Source organism: Drepanopeziza brunnea, assembly GCF_022702325.1.
Source record: "Drepanopeziza brunnea f. sp. 'multigermtubi' strain 214-2 chromosome Unknown ctg12, whole genome shotgun sequence".
Lineage (NCBI taxonomy): Eukaryota > Fungi > Ascomycota > Leotiomycetes > Helotiales > Drepanopezizaceae > Drepanopeziza > Drepanopeziza brunnea.
In genome coordinates, this window is record NW_027094075.1 from 1,570,724 (window position 1) to 1,593,500 (window position 22,777).

General features: G+C 43.0%; 7 protein-coding genes across 7 annotated transcripts; 4 read left to right on the forward strand and 3 right to left on the reverse strand.

The window, feature by feature from the left end:
- Nucleotides 1-144: 144 nt before the first annotated feature.
- On the forward strand, nt 145-700 carry L3040_007168 (uncharacterized protein; the record flags this gene model as incomplete). Its single annotated transcript, XM_007296674.1, has 3 exons — nt 145-299; nt 362-484; nt 538-700. 3 exons carry the CDS (start codon nt 145-147, stop codon nt 698-700), a joined length of 441 nt encoding a protein of 146 aa, XP_007296736.1.
- Nucleotides 701-1,542: 842 nt separating this feature from the next.
- On the reverse strand, nt 1,543-2,623 carry L3040_007169 (uncharacterized protein; the record flags this gene model as incomplete). The annotated part of the gene is made up of 2 exons (XM_007296675.1): nt 1,543-1,866; nt 1,916-2,623. The coding sequence occupies 2 exons, from the start codon at nt 2,621-2,623 to the stop codon at nt 1,543-1,545; spliced, it is 1,032 nt and encodes a 343-aa protein (XP_007296737.1).
- Nucleotides 2,624-3,014: 391 nt separating this feature from the next.
- L3040_007170 (uncharacterized protein) lies at nt 3,015-3,892 on the forward strand (the record flags this gene model as incomplete). The annotated part of the gene is made up of 3 exons (XM_066156179.1): nt 3,015-3,103; nt 3,180-3,637; nt 3,708-3,892. The coding sequence occupies 3 exons, from the start codon at nt 3,015-3,017 to the stop codon at nt 3,890-3,892; spliced, it is 732 nt and encodes a 243-aa protein (XP_066010986.1).
- A 301-nt stretch (nt 3,893-4,193) lies between these two features.
- Nucleotides 4,194-4,617, reverse strand: L3040_007171 (uncharacterized protein; the record flags this gene model as incomplete). The annotated part of the gene is made up of 4 exons (XM_007296677.1): nt 4,194-4,247; nt 4,299-4,414; nt 4,507-4,542; nt 4,596-4,617. 4 exons carry the CDS (start codon nt 4,615-4,617, stop codon nt 4,194-4,196), a joined length of 228 nt encoding a protein of 75 aa, XP_007296739.1.
- Nucleotides 4,618-4,970: 353 nt separating this feature from the next.
- Nucleotides 4,971-5,903, forward strand: L3040_007172 (uncharacterized protein; the record flags this gene model as incomplete). The annotated part of the gene is made up of 3 exons (XM_007296678.1): nt 4,971-5,029; nt 5,088-5,473; nt 5,554-5,903. The coding sequence occupies 3 exons, from the start codon at nt 4,971-4,973 to the stop codon at nt 5,901-5,903; spliced, it is 795 nt and encodes a 264-aa protein (XP_007296740.1).
- Nucleotides 5,904-6,342: 439 nt separating this feature from the next.
- On the reverse strand, nt 6,343-9,071 carry L3040_007173 (uncharacterized protein; the record flags this gene model as incomplete). Its single annotated transcript, XM_066156181.1, has 8 exons — nt 6,343-6,887; nt 6,934-7,013; nt 7,071-7,239; nt 7,329-7,683; nt 7,732-8,096; nt 8,158-8,407; nt 8,517-8,908; nt 9,011-9,071. The coding sequence occupies 8 exons, from the start codon at nt 9,069-9,071 to the stop codon at nt 6,343-6,345; spliced, it is 2,217 nt and encodes a 738-aa protein (XP_066010987.1).
- Nucleotides 9,072-9,555: 484 nt separating this feature from the next.
- Nucleotides 9,556-10,282, forward strand: L3040_007174 (uncharacterized protein; the record flags this gene model as incomplete). The annotated part of the gene is made up of 4 exons (XM_007296680.1): nt 9,556-9,605; nt 9,654-9,687; nt 9,759-10,059; nt 10,116-10,282. The coding sequence occupies 4 exons, from the start codon at nt 9,556-9,558 to the stop codon at nt 10,280-10,282; spliced, it is 552 nt and encodes a 183-aa protein (XP_007296742.1).
- Nucleotides 10,283-22,777: the final 12,495 nt, after the last annotated feature.

Below are 22,777 nucleotides of genomic sequence, written 5' to 3' on the forward strand. Positions count from 1 at the left end.
GGCGTGTAAGGTACTTATTTATGCATGTCGACGGATAGGTAAGGACCATCTCATTCCGCATACGATATCCAACAACGCGAGCTATATATTGTTTGGTTTTCTTGGTCTACCTACCTAAACCTGTTCTTCAAAGGCTTGATCAGCATGTCTACCATCACCCTCACAACAGATTCCTTTGAGGACACTCTACAAGGCTCCTGCAACTGCGGCAATATTGTAGTATCTCTCCCAATTTCATCGTTGCCAAGCAGTGTCACTCTCTGCCACTGCTCCGAGTGTCGGGCATCGTCCGGCTCGCTGTAAGTACTCATCCATCTCTCCAAATCTCTCCCCATATCTCACAAAATGCTGATATCCCCAGATTCGCAGTCAACATTTCCACTCCAACCCAAGACATCAAGATCGAAGGAACGCCCAAGATCCATGATTATATCGCCGCTTCGGGGAACACGGTGCATCGTTACTTTTGCGGTGATTGCGGATCGTATGATCTCGGACCCTCGCCGTACTTTGCGTAGGCTAATGTGATGGATGCAGTGCCATCATGAATGTGGTCTCCGCACACCCGGAAAAGAGTATCTTGAAGGGCGGACTATTTGTGAATTCGGGGGTCAACCTGCCGTTGCCTGGCAGAGAGCAGTTCTGGAGGAGAGCAGAACCTTGGGAGACGCCTTACCCTGGGCTTTTACCCATCGAATGAATAGATTCGGTGGGAAGGTTGGGTAGCTGCGAAGCAATCTTGAGATATTGAAGGGAAGGGACTCATATCCTAATACTCTGAATCTCGGCCAAGAATTGGCTGCGAAGATTCAATAAGATTGCTTGATTTCGCTAGGTCATCTTGTCGAGTCCGAAGCTGAATGTCCTAGTGTCGAATCGAGATTGACTGCGACATGCAACAGAACTCGAGAAGGCTCGTTCACCATGGAACGCTCGGGAAAGAATCGCCATTTTCTGCGATGTGGAACAAAATGGATGAACCCTAGCACCGTCTTTCCATGGACTCCACTCTCAGTATGTGGAGCGGAAATCTTCGACAAGGCGACCCAAGTACCTATGTATCGTCATCATCTTCTGGTATTTTGATCTTCTCAAGTCTGATTCATGCTCTCGTCAGAAGTCCAAGCCCGAGAACCAAGCATTCCTAGAACCCTCCTCCTCCACCTGAGTGGCATCAAACTCTGGCATCATTCTTCGAGTTTGGCAAAAACTGTGGTGATGATGAAAAGATGGCGAAGCCATAACCCACCGGCCATTGTTCCACATACCTAAGCTACCGAGTCATGAGGTAGACAGTTTCCGCATTGCTCTGCAATGCTGGCGCGATTTGTTCTCGGACTCATTGCAAGCTATCTGTTAAGTCGCCGCCACAAGTTGACGTGCAGTAAGACTGCAGATTCTCGGTGAGGAAACCTATTACACTTCATATATAATTTCCAGATGCGAGCTCACCCATAAGGCTACACTGTCCGAGCAAACCCGGAACGTCGTGGGAGACACGTTCTGGGAGGTGTAAAAGTTGACTTGATAGCTATCTGCAGATCAACCCATAAGCTGTCTGATATCCTCAGGAGGCCACCTAACCTGTGCAAAACTCAAACATCTCTTGATACTTTGCAAGAATTTCCTCGTAACCTCATCTCCCATAACATGTCCCTTGTCGCTCTCATGCAGCTTCTCTCGGGCACTACGCTCGTGGATACCAACCATAGTGACTCCAATGGGCCAGGCAGCTTTCCCAATACTCAGGCGTAGGTAACCATCATTGGCATCCACGTAACGCCGTTCTTGAGCCGCTTTCACGATTTCGACGATCGGCTCTAGGACACCCTCGTCGACGTCGCCCTTCTCGAATTTGCGAAATAGCTGTTATACCTTAGCATGAGGATTGAGAAAACGCGGGCTGGATACATACTGGTGTCATGTTCTCCTTGCTCTGTACCATAGCGTTGTACGCCGCCTTACTCGCGAACGTATCCCTCTTCTCCGCCTCCAGAGCACTCTCCCACTCCTTCAATACCATAGTAAAATACGAAGCCAACTGCCTGAACAGGAACTTCCTCTCAGCCTCCCCCTTCGGCACCACATCGACCTTCATATCTTTCTCCTCCACCAGCTCCAAAGACGTCGGAATCGGCCCCGTCGTCATCACAACCCCTAGCTTCCTGAACCGGCGTAATCTTCCCTTGTGCGTCTCCCCAAACACCGTAGCAGGCTGGCCCATCTCCCGCAGCTTCTCAATCAGCTCCTCGTCCTTGATATCATCCACCTCAACCTCCTCGACCGTCTCCTTCACCAGTTCCGGCAAACCCAGTCGCTTCCTCCTCGCCCTCTCCTCTTCAGCCTCCTGCTCCTCCCTCCGCCGCCTCGACTCCTCAGCCAGCTTCCTCCGCTTCTCCTCCCGGGTGCGGTTCGCCTCAGCTTCATCCTCCTCCCGCTTCCGCTTCTGGCGCAGCTTGGCCTCCTTCTCGGCTTCGAGCGCCCGTTGTTCGGCCAGGTACTTCTCGCGCCGCTCTGCTTCCACCTCGGCGCGCTTCATGAATTTCTGGGATTTCTCGGCTTCGGCGCCTTTCGTAGCCTTGGCCTTACCAATTTCCTTGTTCATGAGAGCCGCGAAATCCATGATGGCGATGTTGTCCGAGGTTGTGTGCGGTTTTGGGTGGTTATGATCCCAGAGCCTCGTAGCTATTGGCGGGGGTAAAAATCAAGACACTGTTTCAGTGCAGGAAGCGGTTTGGCTCTGTAATTGGTGACGAGAAGCGATTCCCCGGATTTGTAGAATGCGCAGCGTCTACTGTTTTCTTGTCGCGAATTCCGCTTTGGGTTGGGATGTGAGGTGGTCGATAAGCAAGCAGACACAAAAATGCCCCGTGCCGAGAGCAGCCTACATTCTCAGTCCCGACTAGAAGAATTCTCGAGTCACCAATTTTGCGCCGGAACATCTCACACAACAACAACACCCAGAAATGCCCTCATAAGCTCAAAATACTCGTGTCCACACGCATAAGCTTGCCATGGCTTCTCCTCCTCCATCAAAACTCGATCGCGAGACGAATACGCCCTTCCTCCTCAGGCTCTTCTACAGGAACGGTGCATTTCACAAGTGAGCAGCTAGCTTCAAGTTCAGCCTCGTCCCAATCTATTTCCGTGGCTAATAAATACCCAATGCGACAACCCAGTCCTTCTGATTTCTCGCCCACATCCGAGCTCCCTCCACATGTACAGATCTACACCTGGCCATCGTGTACCCTTCGCGAACTATCTCACTTGCTCACCTCCGCGCTCCCTTCTCTCCTCCCCGAACCGGCAATCGGCACGCGACTCTCCTACCGTCTCCTCTACCCCGATACGCGCAGCACAGGCTCGGGCTCTGCGCCAGGACCCCCAAAATACGTAACCAAGGAGCTTGGGAGTGTGATTATAGGCGAAGGCGGACCGGGGATCCTGCCAGATGAGGAGGAGACTGGTATTGCGAGAGGGGGGCAGATGACAGGGCCGCTGGGAGGAGAGCCGGAGAAGACGCTGCAGGATGCGAGGTTTGTGATTGGGGATTATGTGTGCTGTGCTATTGTGCCGCCGATGGACAATGGCCGTGTTGGGCCTCCACCGACTGGGCCTTCGAGGAGTGATTTTGGGGGTAGGGGTGACTTTGGAGGGAGAGGGATGGGGCCTCGGGAGAATGGATTTGGTGGTGGTGGTGGATACAGGGGGAGAGGGGGTCTTCGAGGAGGAGGAGGGAATTTTGGACAAGTCTACGTGCCTTCTGGGGAGTGGCGGAGAGGAGAGCCAGTACCGGAAGGTCCAGCAGGTGGAAGGAGTCGAGGCGGGGGCTTTGGCGGGGGATTTGGAGGAGGCTTTGGTGGAGGCAAAGGGGGAAGGTATTGAAAAGTGACAAATGCTTTCACCCGCGACAACGGTTTGCGGGGGGGGTTTTTTCTATAATAACATCTGTGTCGGTATTTGAGAAATTCTGGGGCGTAGGGGAGTTGAGTTCGTGGTATAATTTCATAAAAGCAATACATTAATTGCATAGGTACCCAGCTTAGGGTCCCAGGTCAAGGCTGGACGGAATCGCATTGCCCTAGACGACTGCGAAGTTTCCCAGGACTCATAGCTCGTTCGACACAGTTGCTGGTATTCGTTTCCCGCGAGTCATATGTACATCTCCCTGCTTCCCAAGCCCTGCCAGTCTTCTAGAACTCCACGATGGTATCTCCTCTTCTCTTACCCCTCATATCCCACTTGCCCTAAAGACTGTCAGCATCGCATGTTCGCAAAAAAAAACAAGCTCCACTCACATCGGTAGTGAACGCCAGGTATCCGATGAACGCTGGGAACGCAGCCACATATGCGAAGGTGATTCCAGCAGTCCTCCCAGTCCATCTGAAGTACTTGTATCTGTTGATCCACATATCTATCTCCCATTAGCACCCCTGCCGTTGTCTAGCCAGGGCTCCAAGTAAAGGTGTTTGGAGTCGCGAGGGTATCAAGAGGGAGAAAGCGTACTGTTGTACTTGACCAACGCCGGGTCGAGCGCGATTGCTATCAGACATCTGTTAGCATCGCACCATCAATCGGATTGTTCCGCAGCTTACGGTGGTTGTGGTGACCCGCCATCCTGAGAGTAGTTGGCCGCATCGTTGTTTGAATTGCTGGTCAAGCTGCTTGCTTCAAGCTGAAATGAGGTTGGATGTCTCTGCCAAGGGAGGTACAGCCGTTCCGCGCCAAGTGGATTTCAAAAGCCTGAAAACGGAAGTGGGGCATCTGACGACAAGCAAGACTGCCTCGGTGTATCATGCATGTTTGGAGTGATCCCTCTGAGGGATTGGTTCTTTAGGTAGATTGAGCTCCCTGGGCTTTATCTACCTTTTGTCGTCTGTATATACAACTATATTCAACCTGTTCTCCCCCCCCCTCCCACTTTCGAACAAGTTTGTACATCCATAACTAATCTCGACGGTATATACAGGATGGCATCAACCACCGCCCCGGCTACTGCCACAGAGCAACCAAAGGTTATCCTTTACTGGTAAGCTTCAAATGGATTGATTTCTCATTTGATTATGAACTAATGTTCATACTTATAGGCTTGAACAATCCCGGTCTCAGCGCATCCTATGGCTCCTTGAAGAACTTAAGGTCGACTACGAGCTGAAGATTTACCACCGCGACCCCAAGACGCACCTCGCTCCTCCCGAGCTCAAGGAGATTCACGCTTTGGGTAAATCGCCTGTCATCTCAGTCCTCGCCCCTGGCGCAACCAAGCCAATCGTCATAGCCGAGAGTGGGTTTATCATCGAGTATCTCCTCGACCACTTCGGCAATGGAAGCACTCTGCTCCCGAAGCGATATCAAGAGGGCAAGGAGGGAAAGGTCGGAGGGGAGACCGAGGAGTGGATGCGATTCCGCTATTTCATGCACTACGCCGAAGGAAGTCTGATGCCGCTCATGGTTATGTCTCTCGTTGTTGGTCGTGCGTGATATTCCTTCCCACTCCCCATCTCCCAGGTATCTAGTCTCGCTAAACACTTACTGACTGACCTCGTGCGACAGAGATCAAGGGTGCCCCCGTACCCTTCTTCATCAAGCCCATCACTGGTCGGATCGCTGGTACAGTCAACTCGAGCTTCCTCGACCCGAACTTCCAGTCAACCTACGAGTTTCTCGAAGGCCAAATCGCGTCCTCGCCAGACGGGGGCAAGTACCTGTGCGGACCTCGGCTCACTGGCGCCGACATCCTCATCAGCTTCCCACTGATCGCAGGCCGGAGCAGAACAGGGTTGACCAAGGAGAAATTCCCAAAGCTGAGCGAATACGTGGACAGAATGGAGGCAGAGCCGGGCTATAAGAAGTCAGTGGAGAAAATCATTGAGATCGACGGGTCGTTCTCGGCAACCCTGTAATGTTTATGAGTAATGTACGGTGGGCGTGGTAGTTTATACGGAGCGTTGGCTCGGTGATTTATGAACTGATTGGTCATCATACTAAATTGAGAATTATTCTACCGGAAGAACTTACTAGTATTCCAACCAGACGGCAATGATTCAGTGGTTGGCGGCAAGGGTCGCAAGCGTCAAATGGGCATTCGCGTTTGTATTCTTATGTAGGCTGGTGACAGCTTCATGTTCCTTTGCGTCGTTCGCTTAACCATACCAGAGACCAGATCCGTAGCTTCCTCATGACTCTTGAAACTCGCAGTGTCCTTAACAAGACTCTCCAGCCGAATGCATTATTGACTCCCCTGGGAAAACACGAAAGATAGGCATAAATTTGCATTCGCCACCTAGTCCCAAAACGCCAATATCCTTTCGCATCTCACCGGAAAGTTGAATCGTAACACGATCATTCCATATCAACATCTCTCATGGGAGGCTTCAGAAAATCGGCGGCTTCCTGTTCTGTGACATTCGAACCAGGAGCGGTGTCCAGCCCTACCTTATCCGAATCAGGCGGTGGCACCTGGATCAGTCCAAGCCTCTTCTTCGTCACCAGCTGCCAGAAACCCGTTCTGTCGCCACCCAGCTCCCCGTTGAATACTTTCTCCTTCAGATCCCGCAGGAAATCATTGTAGACGCGTGGAAGCTCGTATTCGATAGCAGTTTTTCGAAGGACAGTCATAGCTCCGACTGCCCGGTCGAAGGAGGAAGTATCGAGGGGTGAGGTTTCGATGCGATCTCTGATGTGTTGACACAACTGCTTTGACGCATCAACAAATAAATCTTCGTCATCTGGATCGGAGCCGATCATCTGCTTGAAACTGGGAATCTCATTATCGGCCGAGACCTCTGTTCCGCGCCCGCTTTCGCTAAGCAAGGCATCTACATCCAGATTCGACATGGGCTTGACAACCTCTCGTCCACCTCGCTTGCCTTTGGTTTTCGGTGGCACTGGAAGTTTTAGAGACAGCCAAATAAGCTGTGATTGAGAGCTTACCTTTGCTAACTTTTACCGCCTTCTTGAGCGCCTCAAGTTGGGGACTTGCTTTGGTAACCAGATCTGACGGTGGGTGGCTCCTGGGGGCATTTGCTTAGCTTGGCACCCATGTTGGATGATTCATCCAGATGACATACCACTTGAGTAGGATTTCTGCAGGCTTGGGAACCGGCTTGTCTGGTTGCATGGCTCGATAACTGATCGCATGCTGGAGGCGATGAACCATTGGAGCATACATTTCCTCGATCGGCATGTACTCTTTGGGCTTGCCTTCCTCGTCTCGTCCGAACGAGGAGAGATCCATACCTGAACTTGTCAGTTGACGAACCATTGACTTTGCCCTTACGCGTGCGAGACAAGAGAGACACAGAACCTGACAGCCAGTAAACACTTACTATCAACATAATCACTCATTGCCTGGACTTCATTGTCCGCTGGTAGGTATCGATGCTTCATAATGACATTGCCAGATATGCCCATGACCTTATCCAGGGGTGGGAATTTATAATTACGAACGTCTTCCGCGAATGGAAGTGGCACATCAACAAGACATTCGATATCCAGGTCGATCAATGGCGCCATGAGAAGAATAACCGGGCCAGCTCCGTCTTTCTTGACCAGTCTAGCTACAGCATACGACTCCGTTTCATCGAGCGCATGGACAAGAGACGACATGGCCATCCTCGCCTTGTCGTTAGTTGGTTCAGCGATGGTTACACACGCCTCGCCCATGTTCAGGAATCTTTCGTACTGAGATGGCATTAGCTGGGTCGCATGAGATTTGTCTCTTCTAAATACCTTGTCGTTCGGGATGAAGCCTATAATCGAGAAACTTTCTTTACTTTTGAATCTGGTCTCGGCCTCAGCGTCTTCGCCAAACGGTACTGCGGTGCTGCCATAGTAGTATCCTTTGGCGAGTTCTGTGCGATCAACTATAGCCTTTCCTTGCGAAGCACTCTCATCGAAAACGTGATAATCCCTTCGATTCTTGACTGCGGCCAAAGGGGCATCCGTCATTTCGGTATCTCCGTCTCCGTTAATCGCAGCGGCCCGAGAAACAACAAAGTTACTTGCCGAAGGGGCAGTTGCTCTCTTAGTCTTGCTATATCGCTCCACATCAATGAAAAGCGCACTTTCGGGGTATTTGACGTAATCTCCAAGACCTTAGGAGACATGTTAGCGGCTCTTTGGCGATATAGCAGTGCATTGAATGACTGTTCTTACCAAGTCTACCACCATATGCTTTGAATGGCCGAACGACTTTGATCGCGGGGATTGTTAGAGAGTCAACTGCCTCGGCCATTGTTCCAAAGTCTCCATCTCTGCAGCTTTCCGTAAGCTTCCTCAGAAGTTTCTCGTTGTCTCGCTTAACCGAGGATTTGTCCTCTTCCTTGAATCCATACTCCGCATCATCGAAATCGACCCCAAGCACAACAAGGCGGATGTTGAGTTCGTCAAGTTGTTGTGCAATGGGCTATAGTTTGTCAGGCACTGCCCTTTCGAAGGTGTGACGTACCACATTGGGTTAGGTACATGGATAGGATAGGATAACAGGTTTGTAGTAAGAAATCTTGCAGTCTTACCTCGATATTGTCATCTTCAATACGACCCTGCCCATCTGTGACAAGAACAATTTTCCGTACGAACTTCGCTTGCCCACCGCTCTTCAACCTAGTGCCTTCGTCTATCAACTGCGCGGCAACAACAATAGCTGAGATAGCATCTCCAGCATCCGTACCACTGCTGACTAGCTTCGGCCGGAGCTCCTCGTAGCTTGGCATGTCCATCTCTCCAAGCTGCTTGAGCACAGTTATGTTGTCGTACCCATCGTCGTTGCTCAACGGATTTTCCGTCTCATCTGTTCGGAATCCCACCACGCCAACTGACAAGGTCTTGCGGTTCTTAGCCATAATCTCGCCAAGCGCGCCTCGAACATATTCCAATGAGTATTCGAGGTCGCTTATTTCTCTGCCACCTGAATATCGTAAGCTTGATTCAAATAAAAATAGCTCGTGTTGTTGTGCCCGAACTGTTGGAAAGGGTCCAATGCTCAAGGAACTCGCATGCTGACACTTACCCTGGCATTCTGCTGTAGTCGAGCCCAAGTCTACTACGTATATTGTGGCCTCTTTGCTCATGGTTGCGGCGTCGCGGCGTCGCGTGGAGGGGGTCGAGATAGAGATGGTCGCGTTATAGAAGATCAGGCAGACGTTTTGACGCGATTTCCGTCACCAGATCATGTGACCATAATGTCTTAGCAGACATTCGTTCCAGTCTACGAAGTATCAATTGTTAGGCATCCATCTATAACTTCACAAGTATCATACTACAAGCACGCAACATACTACAAGCAAAAAACATACCTCCTCAGTTTCTGAAAGACCTGGCAATCTCTCGACTATTTACAGACAACCCAATTGTTTGTTGATTCTCCTTTTGCTTTCATTCAGATTCAGAAGTAACGTGCGATAAGGTACTGTACCTCGGCACTTGTAGGCGTCATCAGTTTCATACTGTAAACCCGAACTCTCAGTCCTTGCTGTCTCTCTATCTTGTGGACCGTTGTCACTTTCAACACTCATCTTCCAAAGTATAGAATTTTCTGTCTATTACTCGCTCGCCATGCCCGAAGTTTCGATATTCAAGACGGTTGCTCCGTACCATATCATCTCGTAAGTCCTCTTGAAGGCCCAGCTTAATGAGAGATTGACGCCAAATAGATACGGCACTTTGCTAGGGACAGAATTCTTTCAAGTCAGTATAGCTCTTTTATTACTCTGCTTCGCCCCAGACTCTTTCTTCCGTCTCTAACCCATTGTTGGCAGACCTTTATAGGTGGAATCGTTAGCTACAAGGCCCTCTCCCGACCGCAATTCTCCCAGCTCCAGCAGAAGCTATTCCCAGTCTACTTCGGCATCCAAACGTCTCTGCCTGTGGTTCTGGCCTTAACTTACCCCGCCTCGAGACTTGGTCTTGGGACGGCTTCTGGCTTATCTGGTGTACTTGCAAAAGTCAATAGATGGAGTGTGTTGGTCCCAATTGCCACGATCTTCGTGACAAGTTTGGCAAATATGGCTTTCATCGGACCAGCCACGACGAAAGTTATGATCAAGAGAAAGCATCAGGGTAAGCACGTTCTACATTATACAAAACCTGTCAGCGGCTAATACCTCTGTACCCAGAAACTCGGGACGGGAAGAAATACGACGACCCCACCCCTCAGTCGGAAGAAATGCAGAGGCTGAACAAGGCATTCGCTAGCATGCATGGAATCTCATCCCTCTTGAACCTTACTGGCTTCATTGCAACATGCTGGTATGGGGTTTCGATCGCCGCGAGGATCGAATAAACGATGATTAGAGGGGTGGTACTCATTTATACATACATAGCTATAGCTACAAATGGCCTGCTGGTTCCTCAAGCAAGGCTAGCATGAACCATTGATGAAATAAATACCTGCAGGTTCAAGTCGTATTGGTATATTTCAGGCTTTGTTTCTGGAGTTAAAATATATATATATATATATAAAAAACCTGCCTCAGAATCATGAAAGTCTGCACATCTCAGAAGCTTCTTCGACATCAACTCACAATTCTGTAGTCCCTGTATTTTCAATTGTATCTGAACAGTCTTGTACTACTTGGTTTTCTTACAATGTACTTAGAATCTTGCAGTCAGCCTTGCATCCACTGCTTCTTGTGGCTTGCGTCGATCGACGCGATGCTGCTGACGACCTGCCGCACAGAATATCAGTTCGTCACTCAAATATCCAACATCGCCAAGCACTCAAATACGCCCTGGGTCATGCAGAGCCCCGAAGCTATCGAGGAGAATAATGGCTTAGTTTTCTTACAACACAGTTTGTTGCTGGTCGCTTTTGATTGCGAGTTCGTGCTCGCCACAGTGTACTCCGAACGGGAGAGGTTGCTGCAGGAGATTTTGTGTGGAACGTGGAACCTAGCAGATGTCGTGACTATCAAGACTATGGATGGGCCCAGATCCGGAGAATATGGGACGCATGTGCCTGTTACTATTGATGAGGGGATAGCTCTGTGTCCTGGAAGGCTAGAAATACCAGCTTTCGAGGAACGATCGCGGGAGAGTAAGACCAGTAAGGTTGTAACGAGCTCGCCGCTTGCCAGTCAAAACTAGTCTGATGGTATCTTTCAAGTCAAGCACTTACAAATAATACTCGAAATTATGTCTGATCGATGATAGACTAGGAACACCCAATGTATCGGGCACGAGAGTGCCGTAAAGCGTCAACCAGTTCCTTTTTGAGCCCATAGCCCTATCTCTGACTGCAATGCACGCTAGAGACGAACTGTCCAGGCGAAATCTATAATAGTGGGCCTTGACGTCGCAACTTTTGGGGCCCTTCCCTAAAGTGGGCGAAAAAATTATGTCCCGCTTCAACTGTGACGACCTTAAGCGATTACCTGAAGGAACTCACGGGAGCGCGGGGTTTATATAAGAGCTTAAGAGAATCTTAAAGTAATAACTTAAAATCAACAACTACCGAATGTAAAGGTCGAAAGTAGCTAAGGTCTATATATACGAAAGTAGAAGCGCTAAAGACTCGTGAATTATAGTTCATAAGTCAAAAGCGAGGAATAAGAGAATACGAAGAATACGAAGGAAAAAAGAAAGGAAGTAGCTTAGCGCATGTAAAGTGCGTTTAAAAGACCTAGCGTGTCGTCACACTACTTTTCCGTCCGAAAAAAGCTCGTCTTCGAGCGTCTATTTATTACTTTATTATTGCTTAAGTGATCGTAGTTATCAATACCGTTCGAATAAGCTTTGATCTATTCGAAGAGCTTCGCGGGAAGGCCGAAAAGCTTTTTATGTTTTAAGTAGAAGTTACGTACTTTGAAAAGAGCGTATATAAAGTCGAAAGCGAAGTATTAAGTAAAATTAATATCGCGGCCGAGCTAAGAAGCGCGGTACTTAAAGTGCTTTTTAATTTAGCGTACGGCTAAGATATTCTTTACTTCGTACTCAAGTTCGCTAGTGATATTAATCGGGTCAAGTTTAAAAATGATTTGCTTAAAAGTAAAGTTATTAAGAGCTTTTCGTAATCGTTCGAAGTAGAAAATTAAGTGAACTTTTATTAACTCGAGAAGCTTAAGTTTAAAGCTGTTATAAACGTTATCGATAACTTCGAACGGTCTGTTCGTCGAGTTATCAAGCTTTTTTAACGGTCGAGAAGTAAAGAACGAGCGTATATTTAATTAAATCTTATTATTAACGTCGAAGTTAACCGAGCGCTTTAATTTATTAGCTTGTTTAGCTATGCGGTCTTAAGCGCGCTAAAAGTGCTTTTTAGCGAGGTTTTAAGCTTCGAAGTAACGGTTAGCGTAAGCGCGAGCTTCGTTTTAATTAAGCTTGCGAGAAAAGGTTTAGTCGTTAAGTCGTTTCAAGCTTTAATTTTAAATAGTCTTGTCGGTATATCCATATCGACCTTAGCTAGCTAGTAGTAGTAGTAGTAGTGGTTGGGGAAGCTCACCCGTGAACCATGGTTCACGGGCCACTTGGCATGCCTCGCTTAGCATGTTAGCAGTCAAGGGACCCCCAACTTGACAAGTAGACCTATTAGTTAGCTAGTGCACGTGATTCCTTCTAGTCCTATAAAAAGAATCAGCTCCCTTGAATCTTAAAGAGCAGATAGAATTCAAATACTTTATCAACCGAGTGTTTTGCAATTGCAAGTACTTTGACGACCGTTACGACCTTACGAATATATATTCTCAATCGCTTGGAAGCAATCTAACATTGATCAGTGATTGAATTATTATTAAGTGATCAATCACAAAGAAGCTAGGACTCTATAGCGAGGATACCTTTTACTACGATAATTCTTTCTTTCTACAACGGAAAAGCGATTCCGTACCAAGTCGCTTTCTTATACCCCGATACCTTTCCTTTACAACAGAAGGGCGATTCCGTACCAAGTCGCTTCTTATACTACCGATTCTCCCTTATTCCTACGGAAGAGTGATTCCGAACCAAGTCACTTTTATATAATTTTCAAAGCTGTAGAGCCGCGCTTGCTACACACAGCAAACCCAACCAACACGATCGATCTACGTACGAGCAGACAACTACTATGGCCGATCAAGCAACTGGACCTTCAGGTAGGAAGTCTAGCCGACAAGGAGCAGTAGGGTATTATACCCTTCGAGTCTCATCACCACTTACGAAACCCTTAGCTATTCAGCCAAAAGGACTATTATACTTAAGACTCTTAAGCCTCTCGGAAGGACTAGACGATGAGATATCGGGCATCTCATTTGACTTAAACGAGCTACTATACGCAAAGCCCGATAGTGAGATTACGGCTCGAGCAATAGTGAAGGACTTCTTAAATACGAAGTGTAGAAGGCTGAGAGATTACGACTTATAGAGCTTATTCCGGTACGCTTTCTCACGCTAAGATTGGACTAGTTTTACAATGACGAAGGACAATACGAGACGAGGCTTTAAGTTTGCTACTTTTATTAGCCTTAAGGAACACTTGCTGTCTAAAGGCGTGTGGTGCCCCTTAAAGCAAAAGGGCTACGCTAATAAGATAGTTAAGCTCTTGAACGACGAGCAGCAACACTAATGAACTTTTTAAGAAATAAAAAAGCAATAAGCAGCACTTTTAAGCCTCGATTTAAAGTGGACTATCGAAAACCTTACGGACGACGAAGATAATACGCCTTAACTACCTCCACCACCCTTATAAAGTCTAAAAAGGAAGGAAAAGGAGGTATTAAAAAAGGAAAGGGAGGAGATTCGGAGGTTACGCGAGGAATTTGCGAAAGAGAAAAAGAATATAAAGCAAAATATAAAAGTGATAGCAAAGCAAATAGCGGAATTACGGACTTACGCTATACAATCTAACGAAAGGCTACGACGAAGCACTTTAGCGTACTCGACGCTCTTAATTTAGCAATCGCTACGCAATACGCTAATCATACAAAAGCCAAAATCACTTTAGCGGCTCTTAAACCTTTTTCTTAAGAGCTATAACCGGGTTTCTTAAAATCTAAAGCCGAATAATAATAACAACGGCCTCGAAAACATAATCGGGCTTGATAATACGCAAGGCAATAGCAGCTACACGCTAAAAAAGGACTTGCTAAAACCTAAGAGCATTTAAGACAAAATCAGCTCTTACTAAAGATAGCGTGCAGATTTCCGTACTCAACTTTAACAACTCGAGAAAGGGATCTAGCACTTTCGGACGTACCGACAAGCTCTTTAGATCTATCAATAGGTTACGTTTCGATAAGAGAGATATTAAAAGTATAAAAATCGCTAAGAACGTGCTTAAAGGTACGGATATCATTAAGCCGGAGCTTTAGCCGGTGACTCGAATAGCTTTAGCGATCTTGACGATGACCGACGAGAAAGGAACGGAAGAGATTAGCAGAAAGATCGAGGCTACGAGTATAAAGAAGGTAAGAACGGCCTTTTTAGATCATAAAAAAGATTCGGAAACGGACTTTTAAAGGACTTCGGATTCGGAAATAAGCTTTTTAAAGACCTTAAAAAAGGACGGACTACCGGCAACTATATCGGTAATCCTTTATCGATTAGACTATTAGCTAAGCAAAGCATACTTGCGTATAGCACTTTAAGCGCTTTTGATAATAACGGTAACGATTTCCTTAAGCTAAGAGCAGCAGACCTTTATCTAAAAGCAAAAGAGTTGGTTTTGTTTGCAAGAAGCTTTCTTAAAGAACTAAAGTATTCGAGACTCGACGATGATTTCAAGACTTAATTAAGTATTTTTGCTAATTAAGCAAGCCGATACGAGTTGACTTCCGACGATTATTTAGCGGCGTTTTTTATTATGCTTACGAAGGAAGCGATTACCTTTTATTATAATTACGTAATCAAAGCTCGGCTTCTTACGTTTAAAGCGAACGCTATTGCAGTAAAAGACCACTTCGAGATTGACTATCGGCGGTAAGTAAAATACGACCGTTAAAAGGAAATTTCGCTAGATTTGGTCAAGAAGGAGAATCTAAGGACCTCGCTTAGCGAGTGCTTTAAGAAGCTCGTTAAGGAGCTCAAAGGCATTCAAGGCTCTTTACGACCAAGTTTAAAAGATAATCGGAGCCTTGCTAACAAGCTGTATTTAGCTTATAAAAACGTGCTAGAGACTACGATTGTACGAATGAACCTTGCTTTTACTTTTATTGCGGCAGTTGCTGACATCCGTCGAGCAATTGCCTTTGCAATTGAGACCTCTCGACCTTCCGCTAAAGCGAGTAAAGCTTACACGAGCTTTAGCGAGCTACACGATCACACTTGCTCTCAGCACGCTTTAAAGGCTGACTCCGATTTGGACGAAGAATACGAATGCTTTATTTAAGATCGCTAATACTTCGGAGGTAAGAAAGCTGCCAAGGCTATTATTAAGGGTGAGAAAAGGTGTTTTGTTTGCAAAAAGCCAGGTTGCTAAAGCACCAACCATACCCTTAACGAGAAAAAGGCATCCGTCGCTAAGTTCCAGGCCTTTAAGGACGCAAAAAAAGTGACGAAAAGCAAATTCTCTTAATACGTAATATCGATTGAAAGCTTGCTACTTGTATCTACGGAAGAATTCGATCAGTTCATCGCAAGCCTATTAAACGAGCCGCCCGAATCGAGCAGCTACGCTAATATATCGGAAGGTTTTATAACTACCTACGGCACTTTTAACGCTGACGAAGTATATAAGCAGCTGGAGATTCAAACGGCATTTCACGCCCTTACCAGCTAAGTAGAGACTTAAAAGATGCCCGAGCAAGATCCGCGTGTGCCCACGAGCAAGGCAAAGACTTATATAGCCTTTAAGTACTTTGAAAACGTGTTTATAAGCTTTATAATTGACAGCGGAGCAGCCAATTTCTTTACCGCTAGCTTGCTTTAGTTAAAAGCACTTTAAAAGAAGTACTTCGAAGTCTAATTAAATACATCTCGAGCAAGAAAGAAGTCCGTTAAGTACGAGATCGGCTCTACCACTTTTATTAAAGCAGTTACTTTAGATACTTTCTTAAGTTAAATAGAGTTCTACGTTATAAAAAGCGACGTACCTTTTTTATTCTCGTTAATTAATATAAATAAATATAAAGTGATCTTAAATAACTTGCGGAACGTGCTAGTCTAAAGGAAGAAGGAAATACTAGTAGTAAAGATGTTTAGATACGTGTAGATGCTATTAAGTAAAGAGCACGTTGCTACTTATTATAGCACCGAAGGCGAGACCGTCTACTGTTACTTTACGGAAAAGCAATTGAAGACCATCTATAAGCGTTTTAACTACTTTTTAGCAAGTCGATTTGCTATTATTCTTAAAAAGGCCGAGCACGAATTCAAACGAGATTTGCTTTATAATATCCAAAAGTTTTGCTACTACTGCTAAGTATTCGAACGCTCTTCGAAGAGGTTTAGTATTAAACTTAAAGATAATACTAACTTTAATAACACGGTATACGTCGATATAATGCACTTTAACGGCAAGAACGTATTACACGTCGTTTGCGACTTTATTAATTTTCAAGCCGCCACCTTTTTTAAAAGCATGTCCGTACAGCACTTACTTAAGAGATTCAATCGATGCTAAGTCAATACTTACGTCGGGCCTTTTATAAACGTAATGCACGATCTCGGAACTAATTTTAATTCGGCAACGTTCCGGAGCTACTTTAAAGGTATTAGCAGCACTTTAAAGCAAATGCTTATAGAAGCCTATTATAACGTCGAGCTAATGGAACGCTATTACGTTCTTGTACGACGCGCTTTTAAGATCGTCATAAAAGAGCTTTTAAAGGCCTTAAAAGAGGACCGGCTTCAAATAGCTATTAAAGCTATCAACGACATAGCTAGACTTAATAGCTTAGTTCTTACACTTTTCGTTTTTAAGACTTTATTAAAGCTAACGGAACAAGATCGACTTACCGCGTTTACCCAAAAACGTGCTGCTGCTATTAGCAAGGCTATAAAAGAAGTACGAAAATGCTACGCAGCGAAGCAAGTTAAAGACGCGCTCAAAAAGAAGAATAAACTAATTACGAAGCATACCTTAGACCTTTTTATTAATTCACGAGTACTCGTATAACGGGAAAACTAAAGGTAGAAAGGCCTTTTTCAGCTGCTTAGCAAGCAAGGGCATACGTGCACAATAGCATGTCCGAGACTTACGGAATTCAAGTCGACCTTAGTAAAACCTTATTATTTTAAAGTTGAAAAGCTATTAAAAGAGTTGCAAGTACTTAAGGTAAAAGCGGAAGAAGAAAAGGATAGAAACGAAAGCGAAAAAGAGCTAGAATTGCGAAAGTCGCTTAAATTTTAACATTCGCTTAATCTACTAAGGTCGCTAAGATTAGTAAACAGCCTTTTTAACTTTTAACTTATTAATTCTTAAAGATCAATAATACCAAGGGTCTAAATACTTTACTAAAAGTACGATCTTAGTATTTCGACCGTGCTCGACGAAAAAGAAGGCGATTCTTACGTTTTATTTATTAAGGACTCCGAAGTGTTAGTTACCGACAAAGAACGCCGGGACTATAAGCTCTTAATTAAGCTACGAGCCGAAGGAATCATTAAAAGCCTTAAAGCACTATTTTAAGAGTCTAAAGTAAAGGAATTAGCTAGATTAATAGCTTAAAGCATCTTTTAAGTGATTTCGAGCACCGACTTACGCGCTAAAAGCGTTAAGATCTTCGGATCTAAGTTTGTTAATAAGATCAAAAGCAAAGGAACACTTACGCTATACGAAAAGTCTCGTATAGTAGTCCAAGCCTTTCAAGACAAAGGCAAGACGAAAGTACTCACCGAATCACTTACGGTACAGCGAACGGGCCAAAGACTCTATTGTGCTCTAGCTCTTTTTTTAATAAAAGACTACGGGTGTTAAGTCTATAGCAAGGATATCACTTAAGCTTATACTTAGTTAAGCACGAAGCTTATTCGAATAATCGTCGTGCGACTACTTAAAGAGATCACTTATCGATTCTTTTCTAGCACTTTGTTCCTTATGACTAGCCTTTTATACGGCATCCTTAAAGTAAAGACGCATTAATATAAGCGTTTTTCCGAGCATTTTATAAACAACTTCGGCATACGGCAATCGAGCTTTGATTTTTACTTCTTTATGTCAATTAATAAAGATCAGTTAAGAATAGCTGCTTTACAAACGGACGATGTTCTTATAGTTGTTAATCGAGCTATAAAAGCAAAAAAAGAGAAAGAACTAGTGAAATCCAAGCTAAAGAGCAAAGAAATAGAGATTTTTATACACGCCGAACCGATGATTTTCAATAAGTGCAAGCTATTCTTAAATAAAAACGAGTTCGGAGTGTTAATTAATCAGAAAGAGCAAAGTGAAAGGCTTATAATAATCAAGCTCGATTCAGCTATACGAGTTAAGGAGTACTTAAAGCAACGTGCTCGAAGAGCGTATTTAACTATTATTTGCTACTTAAAAGCATCTTGTGCTCTATCGATAGCTGCTTAACATCAAGAACCGAAAGACGAAGACTACAAAGCCTTTAATAAAGTGATCTAATAGCTGATCGATCACTTAATACGAAAGATCTATTACGTGCTCTTAGACTTGACAACTGCGAAGCTCTTTATGTTCGTAAATAAAGCGTTTGTTAATAACGCTAACCTTAACTCTTAAATCGGTTTCGTAGCTATCTTTAATAATAAAGCTTACGTAAGTGAAAACGAGTTCATTCTGACGGGTAATATCTTTTATTAAGTGTCATAAAAGTGCAAAAGAGTGACAAGAGCAGTATTAGCTTTTGAGCTATACGCTATGTCTTTAGGTATCGATATAGCCATTATTATGTCGACTACTTTTGCTTAGATTATAGCTTAGCTAAAGATACTTAATTTCCTCGTAATTATGTGCACTGATTCTTATTCGCTTTACGAGTGCATAATAAAGCTGAGAACTATTAAAGAGAAGCGCTTTATGATCGATATTATAGCTATTCAAGAGTCATACGAAAAGCGAAAGCTCTTTAAGGTACGCTAGATCGGAAGAAAATCTAACCTTGCTAACGCTATAATTAAAGTCGGGGCTAATACCTTTTTGCAAGAGCTAGTTTTGACCAATACTTTGAAGGTGCAAGTAAACGGGTAAGTAAAAAGGCCGTTGTAAAAGAAAGAAAGATAAGATTGTTTTTCTTTTATTTAATTACCTTCTTTCTTTTTTCGGTCGATATAGTAGTTAGCAAAGCACTGCTTGCTAAAGAGAGAGTTGCCGGTGTCGGTATATTTATATCGACTTTAACTAGCTAGTAGTAGTAGTAATAGTGGTTAAGGAAGCTCACCCGTGAACTATAATTCACGGGCCACTTAGCATGCTTCGCTTAGCATGTTAGCAATCAAAAGACCCTCAACTTAACAAGTAGACTTATTAGTTAGTTAATACACGTGATTCCTTCTAGTCTTATAAAAGGAATCAGCTCCCTTGAATCTTAGGAAGCAGACAGAATTCAGATACCTTATCAACCGAGTGTTTTGCAATTGCAAGTACTTTGACGACCGTTACGACCTTACGAATATATATTCCCAATCGCTTGGAAGCAATCCAACAAGTCCGAAAAGCGTAGCCGTGAATTACTTTAAAAGAAGAAAAATCGCCGAAAGAGTCGTAAAAGAACGTCAACTAAGCGAAGTCTATTATAAGAAAGAACTCATTTTAATCGTTTTAATAATAGCTTACGAAAAGACGGAAGCGCTTTTATAAGTATTAGTTATAGATTTCGGTTTGACCGTTAGTTTTAAAGTGTACGGCGGTGCTGAAAGTCAATTTAATACCGAAGATCTTATTGAATTCTTTTTAGAATTCGGACTAGTATTAAGGTCCTTTATTAGAAGTCAGTGTTAAAAGAGCTTTAAAATACTTATAAATATAATAAATATAAAGCTTAGCGAAGCCTTTAACGTCGATAGACTTATAATAAAAGATCGAGATTGCTTGCTTAAAAAAACGGTCGATTATTATAAAAACGTTATCGTAGCTGTGTTTGTCTTTATTAAAGCTATAAAAGTCTATAGTAACGTGCTTTTAAAAGCGCGAAAAGATCGAGAAAAGTTAAAGCAAACTAAGTTTTTTATCGCGAAGCATTAAAGCTCGTTTGTAAGCGTAGTAGTTGCGGCAGTATTAGTTGACGAATCTGATTATACCGTGCTAGTAGTATTGTATTGCAAAAAGCTTGTAAGTTTTGCGAGAGTTAAAGTATATCGTAAATACTTAATCGTAGACTTTTCGAACGAATAACGAGCGCAAGTTTTAAACGTCGAAAACTAATAAGCGGCTATTATAAAATAGCAAGTCGCTTTTTATAATAAGTTTGACTCGTAAATCGTAATTTACGAGTAAAGACTTAGCTTTAAAAGCTTGAATTCGAAGTGCTATAAAACTAAAAGCGGTTCGATTAGCTTTTAAGACTTAATTAATAACTCGGAATATCGATAAAAGCTTCGCGATCTTTTCGATAATAACGGCGGTCTTTAAAAGCGTAAGTTAACGTAGCTTTTCGGTTAAGAGTCGTAAGTTAACGTTATCGGCGCGAAGCAGCGTTTGCAAGCGTTAAGTGCGCTTAAAGCTGTTTTAAAAAAAAAGCTTTTCGGTGCGACGTATCAGCGCGTTAGCTAGCGAGTTATCTTTATTTAGTTTATACGTGATAATGAAGTTGTAATCGAAAAAGAGCTTTGCTTAACGTGCTTAATAAGCGTTAAAGGTTTTAAAGGTTATAAAGTATTTTAAAGCTTTATAATCGATGATTACTTGAACTTAATAAAAAGAGCCGGCGAGTTCGGCGCGGAAATTATTAAAAGAGCGTATAATAGCTAGCATCTTTTTATTATAAACGACGTAGTTAAGCTTAATAAAAGCTATAGTTTTAAAGTAGTAAGCGATTAATAGCTAATCGGAACTATGCTTTTAAAAAAAGATTAAAGCGATTACGCCGTCGGAAGCGTTAGTCTTTAATATATAAAAGAGGTTTTAATTATAATGCTATAAGATTAGCGCAATAATTAAAGCGAGCTTTAAGAGGTCGAAGCTTTTTTAATATTAAAAATTAAATAAAAAAAGAACGTTAATCTTAATTAAGTGCATTAAAAGCTTTGCGATTACGTCGTAATCTCGAATAAATCGGCGGTAAAAGTTATAAAATCTAAAAAAGCTTTAAACGCTTTTAACGGTTATAAGAAGCGCTTAATGCTTTATTATCGACGTTTTATCCGGATCTACTTTTAAGCTTTCGGTAGAGATAATAAAGCTTAAGTACTTTACTTTAGTAGTGCTGAATTCGCACTTTTTAATATTAGCTTAAAAGCTAACGTCGTCGAATCGTTAAAAAACTTAGCGGACGTAATAAGCGTGCTTTAAAAAGTCGGAAGAGTAGATTAAAATATCGTTTAAATATGCTATGCAAAAAATATTTAAGAAGTCGAAGAAAAAGTTATTTATATAACGTTAATAAGTAGCGAGTCCGTTAGTTAATCCGAATAAGAAAACTTTGCACTTATAAATACCGTAGCGTATTTTAAATATTATAAGCTTTTTTAAAGCTAAGTCTATTTATATTTTATAAAAGGCTTATTGAATATCGAGTTTCGTAAAGATTTTAGCTTTTAAAAGACGTGCGAAAGTTTTATCAATTAAAAAGAAAAGGTATCGATCTTTACGAGTAAAGTTGTTTAACGCGCGGAAGTTAATATAAAAGCGAAAAAAACCGTTTTGCTTTTTAACGAAAAAGATTAGAGCTGCAAATAGCGCTATTAAAAGTTCGATAAAACTTTTGTTAAGATTATCGATAAAATAAGCTTTAATAAGCTTTAGCTTAAAGATCGATATTTTATATAATAATAAATATTAAAGCGCTTTTTCTTTTTTTTCGAAAAGCTCGATTTTGTAATCGTAAAGCTTATATAATGCTAGCACGTTATTAGCGGCCTTAAAGAATACGTATGCGTAATCGAAGTATTCGAAAAGAATAAGAAGGTCGTTAATAAGCTTTAATAGTTTCGCTACAAAGTTAATAGCAAAGATAGAGCCGTTAGTAAAGCGTATTAACGCTATTTAATAATCAGCTTAAATAAAAGCAATCGTTTAACGTTCGAAGATTAAGTAATCGAGCTTATAAAAGGACGTAAAGAATAGTTCTACGTCTTTTTAACGAGCGATTATATAGAAAGCGTGTTTAAAGACGCCGTTGATTTTAAAGTTTTTATTAATTTTATGCTTAGATATTTAGCGAAAGCGTTTAACGAGTAAAAAAGGTTTTACAGAAGCGATATCGGTTGATATAAGCTTACGGTTTATTTAAGATATTGATTTAACGTAGTCTTTAAAAAAAGTGTTTTTCGTAAAGCGAAAGAATAACGGCTTTACGAAAAAGTAAATAAAAGAAAAAGGTTTAACGATCTTAAAAAAAGAAGCGGAAAGAAGACGATTTTAAAAAGAAAAAAGTGATTTTGCGATTATCGTTGCTGCTTAATCCGCTTATGAATTATAATTTATAAGTGAATTAGCGTCGTAAGCTTTTTAAAAGCGGTTTAAAGCTCGATCACGCTTATTAGCGTCGTATTAATAACGAGCGTTTACTTTACGCTAATTAAAATGTGTAATCTTAATAGGTTTAGCGTAAATAGCGGTCGAAAAGTTAAAACGAAGCTAATAAAGCTTGCGGCGAGCGCAATCGAAAAGAATTTAATGCTTAATTAGCTATGCTCGTTCGAAGATTACGTTATAATTTTTAAAATTGATAATAAGAAAAAGAGTAAAAGATTAAACGCGCTTGTTAATCGTAAGGTTAAGAAGTATAAAATATAATATAATAGC